Source organism: Ursus americanus, chromosome 20 (assembly GCF_024610735.1).
Source record: "Ursus americanus isolate L20-20 chromosome 20, mUrsAme1.1.p, whole genome shotgun sequence".
Lineage (NCBI taxonomy): Eukaryota > Metazoa > Chordata > Mammalia > Carnivora > Ursidae > Ursus > Ursus americanus.
Genome location: NC_142146.1, coordinates 57,347,300 through 57,360,290, shown reverse-complemented (window position 1 = coordinate 57,360,290; position 12,991 = coordinate 57,347,300). Strand labels below are relative to the sequence as shown.

Genomic DNA, 12,991 nt, shown 5'->3' with positions numbered 1-12,991 from the left:
GACAATATCACTGCTTCTTCAAACTACAAGTCCACTGCTGTCCACAGAAGAACCAGACCTGTTTTTTAGCAGCCTTGTCCCATATAAAGATGAAAGATAATTCATATTAATTCATATTTTCTACACATTACTATTCATAACTGATGATCTGGCTAAGACCTTCTCTTCTTTACCCTAAGTACCCTACCTTGTATTCTCTCCCTCTCTCAGCAATATGTCCAACCTACTAGGGATCATGGGTTCACTCTGTCTTTTCTGACTGATGTAAGAGTAAATCCTTTTACCAGAGTGTCTATTTTCATTGCTTAAATTCCTGGCTTAGACATTCAGATTCTAGAGGACTCAGTCTCTGTTCCTCTTCTCTTCTTATGCTGTCCCCACTCATTTGGTGATCTATGTGCTGACTGACCCATTTGGCATGAATGAACTTTTTCTATCTCCTGGAATGATCCAGATCCATTTCTTTCAATATTCTACCCTGATATCAATTAAAGAGAAAAAAACAATTATATCTGAGAAGTGAGGGCTTTGTGGAGGAGAACATTTATAAATTGGACCTTGAAAAATCCTTTTTCTGTAGGAGACAGAGAGGCCATTCTGTGTGTGTGTGTGTGTGTGTGTGTGTGTGTGTGTGTGTGTGTATGTGTGTGTGTAGAGGGGTAAAGTAAATAGGATATCAGGGTTAGATATATAGATAAGGTAGAATGTAAACTGTGAAATACTTTTTAATCTTAAGCTTTAAATATGTTGGAAAATTGTGAGTTAAACCAGATTTTTAATGTTGGTAATTTTTAATAAAATTGTGAGTTAAACCAGATTTTTAATGTTGGTAATACTTATCTTTTACCCTAGTAACTATGAACTAAAATACATACATACATATAAATATATGTATGTATTCATGCTGAGACATGATAACGTCTTTACATGGAAAATACCAAGTTGCTGTAGAGATTTGAACTCTAGATGCTCTGGATATTTTAGGGAACTTCCATGGCAGTACAACTTTCAACATTTGTGTTTGGAAAAGGCAATTATAGCTAAGCAGAATTTGTCTGAGAGATCCTTCCTTAGCAATAGGAGGCTGTCAAACCAAATCACTCGTACAGTGAGCAAGGACGCAGGTATTTAGTTCACAGGCACAAGCTTGGGAGGTATTGCCCATTTCAAGGACAGAAATTACAACTTGCAGGCTACTCTTCACATTCTTATTAATAATTTCCAATGATGACTCAGTGATTTATGTAGGGAAATGTGAGAAAGGCTTAAATTATAATAGATAAAAAATGCTACTAATATAGTTTTATGTTTAATGGTCAGTGACAGGATTAGCAGAGAGAATAATAAACATGTCAATAAACTTAATATGGTTTTAACCATTAAAAATGAGCCCCCATTTGATCTGTTAAATAGGTGATCTCTTGAGATCAAAAGACATGCATGATATTTTCTATTAAATATGAAGGATTTTATGGTTTACATCATTCCCAGTCACTCATTATTAAGGGAAGGCCTTTAATTTTCTTTGTCTAAAACATTTTGTATTCTCCTTACTTGATATTCTCATTTTTTCCCTTTGGATATTTATATGGGTGCTGTATCATAACTAAACATATGCTATTCTATAAATGTAGGTAAAATTATATTTCTTTTTTTTTAGTCGACAAAATTACATGAAGCTCATTGTTGCTGCAGATACTAATCAGATGGCACAGGGATCTCTGTTTTGGGATGATGGAGAGAGTATAGGTGAGTGTTCCATTTAGCAGATAAATGTAATTGATGGCATATGTATTATCTCACATTGCTTTTATGTGATCTACTTTTGTACTTTGGAAGCTGAATGAAAGGCTAGTAATATCATCCAAAGCTAAAGAAGCTTAATAATTAGCTAAATCAATTTAAAAACATAGTGTTCTGAACATCAAAGACTTTCCTCTTACCCTAAATATAGTTAATCCCTACGGTATATGTCTGAATAACTAAGAGATGTGTATAGACAGAGAATATATATTGATCATCTGCTACTCCCAGAAAGTAGCCCGTGCCATTCGCATGAGAGACATTCAGTGTGTGTGAGATCAGCTGAGCTGAAACGCCCCGTGCCCTATGCACATGACTAACTAACGATGCATAAAGGGCGCATCTAAAACATGAGATAGCCTAGAAACAAAACTCAACTTTGGCCTATTTGTTTTTTAAATTCGATATTTTTTTACATGAAAAGTCTAAGGATTTAAACTTAGATCTATGTTTACTCTGTGACTATTTCTTAAGACCAGACAGAACTGCTAGGCTCCCAGCAGTATGTGCTGTGCTGACCGTTGCCATCAGAATCACTTGTGGTAGTTTACTAAAGATGCAGATTCTGAGGACCATTTAATTTCCATTAATTGGGGGAGAAGCCGCGGTATCACATTCAGGTGATTATTATGCTGTTAAGTAAACACTCGTTGTGGATTATGTTTATTGACTGTGTCATTAACAGTGGCACTCACTAGATGGGCGTTCCGAACATTCTCTTACCACAAGCGTTAGTCATAAAAGTTAACATCTGGGTGGAGCTGATGTTCTCATGGGGCAGTTCAGTGCAATTTAAATTAATTATCTGCAGAAGAGAGATTTTTCATTACTAGCCAAGACATGTATTTTTCATCTTTTTAGGTAAATCATAGTTAATATGTTACAACTCTAAGAAATGGGAATCTGTTTATGAGTAAATAAAGTAGATCAGAAGGTTGATACAAGAATCATATAGTAAAAAGCAAGACTCTTAAAAACAAAAAGCCTTTTCCTAGTATTTTGTGATTTAAGGTGAAGAATCAACTGCTATGTTGAATCCTGTTAAAATCCTGTTTTTAGAGTCCTGACCTTCGTTAACATATTAACTAGGGTTACACAAAGTTTGCAGCCTTTCTCACCTGGGCCCAGCAGGCTGCACTTTGAATTTGCCTAGTGTCCCAGGGTTGTAAAGTTGAGTTATGCATAATTTGCATCCTTGTCTTGGAACCTTTGAATTTACCTATCCAATAAATTGAGTTAATTCATTTGAACAGCAAGGGAGACAACACTTCTCTTAGAAATTTTTCTCCAGTTCTCCCTGTCAAACTAAGATACAGATAAAAGAACTTGGTATGACCTTTATCCTATTAAAGTTTCATGGCAGATTTTATTTTTTAATCACCGGAAAGTAACAACACACTTCAAATATTTATTGATGATCTCTCCATGTAAGTATACAAAATTATTCTGGCCAATTATATTTGGGGTTTGTGATTATATTTCACAAACTCAGTATATTTGTTGTAATTAAGTATGAAGATTTCAGATAATTTCTTGAAATTTCTTGAGTGAACAGTAACAACAATATACAACAAATGCTTATGGAGAGTCTGATTCAGCTGGTCAGAATCTCCAAAGAAGTTTTCTCTCTCAGCAAGCCCATCAACCTAGTTGATAGGCACAGAATTATTTCCTCCTTTAAGTTCATTCCCATTTTATAAAATATTATTTGCTGACATATTATTTTCTCTCAAAGAAGATCACAGATAAAATAGAGCAGTTCCCCCTTATCCATGGTTTTGCTTTCTGCAGTTTCAGTTACCTGTGGAAAGCCGTTATCTGTTACTCCCAGATAACAGATTATCCTCCTTCTGATAGTGTCAGGAGGTCAGTGGTAGTCTGACACTATGTCACAGAGCCCAAGTCATTCACCTCCCTTCATCTCATCACATAGGCATTTTATCATCTCTCATCATCACAACAAGAATGAATATAGCACAATAAGATATTTTGAGAACGAGAGACCACATTCACATAACTTTTATTACAGTATATTGTTATAATTGTGTTATTTTATTATTAGTTACTGTTAATCTCTTACTGTGCCTAATCTATAAATTAAACAATATCAGAGGTAAGTATTATAGGAAAAAGCTTAGTATATACAGGGCTTGGTACTGTCTGTAGTTTCAGTGTCCACTAGGGGACTTTAGAGTGTATCCCCTCCCAAATAAAGGGAGGCTATCATAAACTTATCTCGAAATTTGTGTCTATTAAGTAAAGTTTGACCATTCTAGCTAATAAACTTGTAGATTAGTAAAATCTTATTTTGTCTTATCTTAATGCAATAGATATATGTGTACCCTTAACTAAGATCATACGTGTTATTTTTGCTTATTTATTAAAACCACAAAACTGCCCATATCCTCCTAATAGCTATCACTTTTGTGTTCTTTTATCTCATAGTTTCATACTTTAAAAAAATTGCTCTTAAAAACCGAAGCTATAATTGTATACTTAAAAATTAGACTAAAATTTTTGCCTTATAAACACATATCAGATAAGCCATGCACACATTAGTATGTAGAGAAAAAAAGTTTTAGGCAGAATATAATTATTTTTCATATAGGTAAGATTAGTTGCAGATTAAGCAGTTTTTCAAAGAATTATTTAATAAAATGCTGGCATGTATAAGTTCGTAAAGGAAATTAAAATTTGTTGGTTTTTCTGTGTTACTTTAACACTTATTTCAATCACGCGTTTAAACTACTTTTGCCTTTTTGCCTTACCCATGCTTGTTTGGTTTTACATATAAACATAGTCTTAGAATTCAGGGAAAGCTGGACTTGATTCCAGATTTTGTTAATAATTTGTTGATTCACTTTCAGGCATTTATTTAACTTCTCTGAAGTTCACATTCCTCTTCAACCATCAGAACAGTAAAAGAACATACCTCTTAGAGCAGTGTGATAAAGTACTTAAAAGTTGACAGATAGTAAGCACTTATATTTTAGCTGTCAAATTATTTTAAAAATTGAAAAAAAATTATTTTAAAAATCGATTTTAAATATGGTAAGATTATGATTAAAGAAATGGATATAAACCCTGCGTTTTATCAGTTTGATTTCAATAGACCTATAATAATCCCTAGATTATTCGAATGAGTATTTTTCTCAAGGGACACTAGAATAAGTTTCCATCATGTTCATTTTGCTTTATAAATATTATTACATTGTCAGTCATTGAAATGGCCAGTAAGTGTCCACCACTGTCACCACCAATTCTGTTTATTCTTATACTTCTTTCACCCTGCCAGAGCTGTGTTAAGGTAGTTTTAGACCTGTCACTCTTTACCGTTACCCTCCTACACGTAAATACATATACACCAACCTGCCCTGTGCTTCCAGGGTCTTCTCTGGTGACTCATCCTTCATATTACAGTGCTCCTTCGACTGTGTTGGAACAAGTGAAATAAACTTAGAAAAAAATTAGATTTGCATTGATGGTATTTGATACCCTTCATACTAGGAAAGAGAAGCAAAATATTCTAGTTTTTACTATTTTTCTTCTTGGAAATATAAATATATTACCTTTTTTTCTCTCTACAGACACCTATGAAAAAGACTTATATTTCTTGGCACAATTTAACTTAAACAACGTATGTATTCATGTCAGATCATTTGTTTGCAATTGTGTTAAATAATATTTGAAGTTTTGTTCCATATTTTATATTTATTTTATATTTTCATATTTTACATTTACTGTATAACATACTTCGTTTCAAATATATGATAAATAATTTGCTATACTATGAAATCCATTTTGGTTAACAGATGTATGCTTTAAAAGATTTAATTGTTTTTGAAAGTGAAGGGTTTAAGTTACTTCTTTTTCTTTGTCTTTACAGAGTACCTTGACAAGCACTATACTGAAAAGTGGTTACACAAACAAAACTGAAATGAGGCTTGGAAGCATCCACATATGGGGGAAAGGAAAGACTTCTGTTAATCAGGTTACTCTCATATATAATGGAAATACAGAGGTAGTTCAATTTACTGAAGAACCGGACAAGGAGGTAAGTAACATAAGAAAAAAGAAAATTTAACAGAGTTTTTCAGAACATCTATATGGATGTCTTCTATTTCCTAACCCTAACAAAACGTAATTATAGGTTGCCTATGACCTCTGTTGTTTATTCATTTTCCTTAAACTTCCAAATTGGTCTCCATATTATCATCCTTAGTAACCTGTCATACAAATCAACCTAGTGATCTGTGTTACACTTTTCTTGACATAATCAAAGCAAGATTAAACTTATGTGAAGCCTCTAAGTCATTATTATCCCGATATGGTAAAGTCCCTCAAATTTTAATTTTTTTTCAAACATAAAATGTCTGCATTTATATATTTACTACATCTTGGATAAAATATATTTGGAAATCCTCACAAAATTAACAGAATTGTCTATTGGCACTCATGAATAATATGACATACAGATGTATAAGGACATGATTCATACATTAAACAAGGTATTGGGATTTTTATGTTAAAGTCCCATTGCTACCAGTAATTAGTTTTTTATTTTGAACAAATAATTTTAAGTCTTCTTTTTCTGTCAAATAAGACTATGCAAGTGAACAATCTCTTTAGCTCCTTCCAATTCTAAATTCTGGAATCCATGTTCTGAAAAGTTGGATTTCAAAGAACATATATTCTAGTGAACAGCTAACTGTTACAAATGATCCAAGTACAAGGCTGTGTCTCTACTGCTAAAATTGTGTGTGTATGTACCTATTAGTGTTTATAGCTGAACGTGAGAGGTGAACAGCACCTGAAAGGTCATTCCATCCACTTGAAACTTAATACTGTCCTATTGTTACTGCTGTCTTGTAGGCAAGTGTTATTTCCCCTTTAATATAGAACTATGTCTTAATTACTATTAAGGCACCAAAATTCTTTTATTTCTTTAAGTTATATCAAGGTTGGGAAGTTAGAGTTTTGTATACTTAATGTCCTTCCTTGGTAAAATAAAAGTTGATAACTCAGTGCCTCACCCCCATTTTTCTTTTTTTTTTTTTTTAATTTCACTGGTTTATAAAATTACAAGGTAAGGGAATCACTGATTTAGGCCAGTGGTCTCATGTGGCAGACCAAGAAACTGAGTCCTTCAAAGGGAAAATTAATTCTCCAGGAATAGATAGTCAATAGTTACTGATCACAATTAGCAATCAGTGTTTTTGAACTGCTCAGTATTCAATCATATTAAAAAGGATAATTTGCCATATATATTTTCTTGCTTTTTATTTAGTACTACATTGGTAAAAATAAAGTTCCTAATTTTTACTATAAAAAAAGCTAAATACAGTCAGATGAACAACTTCAAATAAGATATTTTAAATATCAAGTAGTACTTTAAGTTCATCTTGACCAGAGACTTGGTATAAAAACACATCATTTATAACGAAAAGTTCATTCCACTGCTTCCAAACACATTCACAAAGAATTTTAAGTATTAAGAAGAAATTTTTATAATATTTTATTACCTCATTGATTCCAAAAGAAGATATTATTTTTAACTGCTAACAATTGAGCAGTTCCTTCTAAATTCATTTAGTAAAACAAGTATTTATGAGCTCCTAGAGTTTCCAACCTTTATAGATATATGCTAAAAGTAGAGTGGTCAATTTCTTTCTTTATTTTCTTGCCCTTCTCCATCAGTGTGGGAATTATATGCAAAGCATAATTTAATTACTCTATTAATACAATTTAATTTTTTTTAAGATTGTATTTACTTATTTGAGAGAGAGAGAGCATGAGCAGAGGAGGGCAGAGGGAGAGGGACAAGAAGACTCCCCACTGAGCAGGGAGCCCAGTGCGGGGCTCAATCCCAGGACCCCAAGATCATGACCTGAGCTAAAGCCAGATGCTTAACTGACTGAGCCACGCAGGCACCCCTCTATCAGTACAATTTTAAAAACATTTTCTTAGCAACAGTTATGTTTTGTTGCCTCTTGTACAGGTATTAAAAGCTATCTGATGTACTTGTTCCTTTTCACTTTTGATATAAAGTAACTAGGTTAGGTTTGGTGTAAGGTGGGTCAGTTTCAAATCCGGCTAATATATATTTTTAAAGATTATTTCGCTTTTACCTTTTAAACTGTTCTGTACAGTGTGGGAAATAAATCCTAGAATGTTGTGCTTTAGTGAAGAATATATTTATAAGGCCCCTCAGAGAGTGCCTGGTTTTCAGTAAGCAGTAAAGGAATGTTGATTCTCTTCCTCTTCTCTTGCATATTTGATAGTTGAATCTAAATTTTCTGAGCTAAGGCCCAGAACGTCATGTGCGTGTGTTGGAGAACAAGCAGTGGTGAGGTCTGATGAAATCATCATGTCATAAACATAATACAGATGATTGCCTATAGCTGCTCAGTCACCTCCATAATTAGTCCCTACTTGGTCTAATTGATATTCTGTCCAGTGAAAGAAAGTAACACAACAAAATTGAAATTATTAACAATAAATTCAGAATCCTAAAGCATTTTGGGATTGATACAAAAGAAAACATATTTCCAGTCTAATTTATGTGTGTAAATATGCCCTAATATTTAAGGGCAGGAAGCACAGACATTTATGTAATGCAATTATAAATAATTCCATGTTTAGGAATATGGAGAAAGAATAAAATAATAGAAATCAAGATAATTGGTTAATAGTTTTAGTTTTTCACAGTCTTTTAACAACCATTCCACCTCTGGGATTTATTTTTATCTGCATAATGAGTAGGTTGGGTGAGATTATTACTGAAGTAGTTGTGAACACTCTAGAATAAAAATTCTTCAAAAAAAGAGAAAAAAAAACTATTCTGTTACATAGAGAAAATTTACATATGGAAATAGCCTTTGTTAAAAAAAACAAAAAACAATACTGTTCTGATTAAACCATAATTACCATTTTACTTTCTTTTTAGATATTAAATATTGATCTGACAGTGAATAATGTTACTCTCGATGAACCGATACAAATCAGCTGGTCATGAAGATCACCATCGATTCCAGTTGTCAAAGGGAAATTAACACCTGGATTTAAGTTTCACTGTACTTATAGTTTTCCCTTTTTGTTGGTTTCTTATATTGTATAAAATATTAATTTCATAACATCTATCTAAAGTTATTCCACAGTGTACAATAATACTAATACTAATTTTATTATATTAATGTGTTCTGGATCTAATTTTTAAAAATATTTATCAGGATTTAAATAGTTCTAGTTACCTTGCTAAGTATCAGCCAAAACTGTAAACTAGTTACTAAATATATATGTGTATAACTAAGACATAATAAAAACAGGAGATTTTTTTAAATGATTTTTTTGTGCAATTGTATACATATTTTCTTCCGTGTTTAGTAAATTTAAGTCATGTAAAAATAGTTGTCATCAGATTTAATTAATTCTTAGTATGTACATTTAATTAAAAAACAGAAAATATAATGTATATAAGTATAGAAAGTACACATTTCTCTTTATTTTCCAAAAAGAAATTGTCCTCGTTTAGGTTGCTGTAACAAGTTGTCATAGACTGAGTAGTTTAGGCAATAAACATTTATGTCTCATTGTTCTGGAGGCTTGGAAGTCTGAACAAGGTGCCAGCAGATTTGGTGTCTAGTAAGGACCCTCTTCTTGGTTCTGCGGATGGCCACCTTCTCATTCTATCATCACATGGTGAAGGGCAGAAAGAGAAGACAAGCTCCCTGTTGTCTCTTCTTACAGGCACTAATCCTGTTCGTGGGAGTTCACTCTCATGACCTAATTACCTCCCAAGTTATCATACTGGAGATTAGGGGTCCAGCCAAAGAATTTTGGAGGGACTCGAGCATTCAGTCCATAGCAGAAATCCAAATTTCTTTTTTAGCCTTACTTTCTATACAGGGGAAAAAATATTAAAGTTTATTCTATTTACTTGGTTAAATAAAACATTCTAGCACATTTATGTAGGTTGGAAGACTCTAAATCATGGTCTAAAATAGTATTCATTGGTATTTTTAACACTTAGGTTTCTTTGAATTTACTTAAGTAATACCTGTAACTCCATATAATTTTTTTCTAATTAAAAATTAAAATATTGTTATAATGGAATCCTTAAAACAACTCATAACTTAGAATACAAGGGCTGGTGAAACAATAGTAAAGATAATGATGGTTATTATAAAAAAAAGACAAGAAATAACAAATGTTGAGGATATGGAGAAAAGAGAACACTTGTGCTCTACTGGTGGGGTTGTAAATTGGTGTAGTCACTATGGAAAACAGTATAGAGATTCTTCAAAAAAAGAAAAATAAAATTATTATAAGATACAGCAGTTCTATGGGTATTTATCTGAAGAAAACAAAAATATTAACTCAAAAATATATATACACTCCATGTTTATTGCAGCACTATTCACGATAGCCAGGATATGGAAACAATTTAAGTGTAAATTGATGGATGAATGGATAAAGAAATTGTGATATATACACACAAACAGAATATTATTCAACCATAAAAAAGAAAGAAATCTTATTGCCCTTTGTGGCAACATGGTTGGACCTTGAGGACATTATGCTAAGTAAAATAAATCATACAGAGAAAGACAAATACCGTATACTTTCTTATACGTGGACCTTAAAAACAAACACACACAAAAAAGTTCATAGACATAGTGAGCAGATTGATGGTTGCCAGGGGTGGGGGAGAACTGGGGAAATAAGAGAAATGGGAGAGGAGGGTCAAAAGGTTAAAAAAAAAAGAGAGAGAAAAATGTTAGAATACTGTTATTATGGAATATTTAAGACAATTCATACAAGGACCAGGGAAAACAATAATAATGATAATGGCAATAATAATGATAACAACAATAAGAGTGAATGAAGTTTACTGCTAAGAAATATTATAGAAATTGAGGAGAATTTACAAACAGATCATAAATTATAAAATCAGGTGCTGGCAAGGAAACCAGTCACCAAAGATTGGATTATAAATGAGCATAGCCATTTTTGAATGGCAATCATGTAGTATTCAATAAAATTAAGTTTGTGTATCCCCTTCGACTCAGAGTTCCAACCTTGAGATGCGTTCACAGAGGTGCGCAGAGGTACGTACAAGCATATTTGCCGCTTGTTGTTGAAAAGGAAAAAGAAATGAATCATTGACTACAGTCAGCTTGGAGTTGGTTTGGCTCTAAGAATTAAGCCCTGATGTTTTCCTACTGAAAATAAACATTTTCACAGACACGCAGCCACAGTGGAACAAGACAAAAACAAGACTACTCCATAATCATTTCTGAGGACGGGAAACAATAAAAACACTCTAAAAATCACAAAAATACCCAACACCTGTTTCTCTGGACTAATATGAGTGATTTGCAGCTGTAGTCCTATTCCATACCTTCCACCTCCTAGAGAAAAAAAATACAGTGATATAAAAGGCATCACTTTTGACTGTGGTAGCAAAGAAGTGGAGATAGTGTCTGTCCTAGTGGAGTTCTTAGTGACAATATTCTTTAAGGATCCTAAGTCACTTTGTAAGAAGAAATTTTGGTCCCATGATGAAACCAGTCAAAATATGTTAGCTATAAATACAAAGCTAACTTGTGTAATGTAACTAATACTCCAGCAATTGTATTTCGTTCTCAATGTCGTATTTCATATATGAGAGTGTGAAGGCTTCCCGGTATACATTTTAAGAGGGAATGATAAGTTACTTGTAGCTGTTCACATAAAAATGAGATGCCTATTCTTGACTCTCCTAAGCAACCTGAGGCCATCTATGCCTCTGTTCTGTACCACTGCTGTTTCACCTTATGATATCCTCCACAGACACTAACTTCCTCTTGTCTGGGCAAGGAAGAACTGATTTACTCTGGGGAACTTCAGGATATCAAAACAACTTTTCCCACATTAGTTTTCTATTGCTTTGTAACAAATTATCACAAATCTAGCAGTTTAAAAGAATTCAATTTTATAACTTCATAGTTTCCAAGAGTCAGGAGGTGGGTACTGGCTTAGTTGGCTTCTCTGCTCAGGTCTCACAAGGCTGAAATCAAGAGGTTAGCTGGGTTATGTTCTCATCCTGAAACTAGGCTGAGAAAGAATTTACTTCCAAGCTCACTTAGGTTGTTGGCAAAATTCATTTTCTTGCATCAGTAGGACTGAGAACCTGCTTTCTTGGTGGTGGCCAGCTACAGACTGCCCTCAGCCCGTAGATATTACCCTCCCTTCCCAGTGGCCACTCACAGTTCCTTACTATGTATGCTCCCTTTACATTGCCACTTAACTTAGTGCAACAAGGAGAATCTCTGGAGCAAGTGTACTAGTAAGGTGGAGTCTTGTGTGACATACCATAATCACGGAAATTATGTTTCATCAACTTGCCATAGTCCATTGATTAGAATAATTTACATGCCCTGTCCACACTCAAGGGTAGGACATTACAGAAAGGTGTGAATTCCAGAAGGTGATGCATATAGGAGTCATCTGAAATGCCGCCTGCTACACTCCTAAACTTAGCTATGTGCCAAACAGAACACTATCAAACTGATAGAAATAAGAATCCACTAAGGATTTAAAAACCACACAAAAGGCAAGTATGTCCGTACCCAAAAAGCTATTATAAGCACTACAGTAATCAATTAACAAGGATTTACTCACCACTAATTACACATAAAGTTGTATAAGACATCATGTTGGCATTTCGAACCAAGTTTCAGGTGAAGATAGAAACTTAACATATTCTGACAATGAGTTCCTCATTCCTTAGAAAGCCAGAATATATTATCAACACTGAATGAAAATGTTCAAAATGAGTATTCTGCAATTAAAAATTAAAATTCAGTATTCTGAATATATAATATGTTCAAATTATGATTCTTTATCTACTTAAAATAACTTTACTTGCTTTATGTTCTTGCCGTGAGATAATATCCAAAATACAGAGAAGTATCAACTAATGATTTAGAAATGCAGCCCCCAACAGAGCCCTAACATTTCTGTAAAGCCTTCTCCAGGTAAACAGAGAGAGTTTAGCAGGCTAAGTCTTCTACGCCATCCTCATTTCATCCAGATTAGCTACAGTTTATGTGACTTATGTATTTGGCTACCCAATGAACATAAAATTGAGAGTCAAACAGATGAGTTATTTTTTATTTTTAAACAAATGAGTTTAAATTCGGCTTCC

The 12,991-nt window shown here is 33.3% G+C and overlaps 1 protein-coding gene across 1 annotated transcript in view; it reads left to right on the top strand.

Moving 5' to 3' along the window:
* The window catches only part of SI (sucrase-isomaltase), a 92,056-nt gene extending 81,920 nt beyond the window's left edge, over positions 1 to 10,136 (top strand). Inside the window, exons 45-48 of the mRNA XM_045811199.2 lie at positions 1,661 to 1,749; positions 5,391 to 5,440; positions 5,690 to 5,857; positions 8,750 to 10,136. Of these exons, the coding sequence (XP_045667155.2) occupies positions 1,661 to 1,749; positions 5,391 to 5,440; positions 5,690 to 5,857; positions 8,750 to 8,818 (376 nt within the window). The 3' untranslated portion in view covers positions 8,819 to 10,136. The remainder of the gene's footprint in view (positions 1 to 1,660; positions 1,750 to 5,390; positions 5,441 to 5,689; positions 5,858 to 8,749) is intronic.
* The last annotated feature ends 2,855 nt before the right edge of the window (positions 10,137 to 12,991 follow it).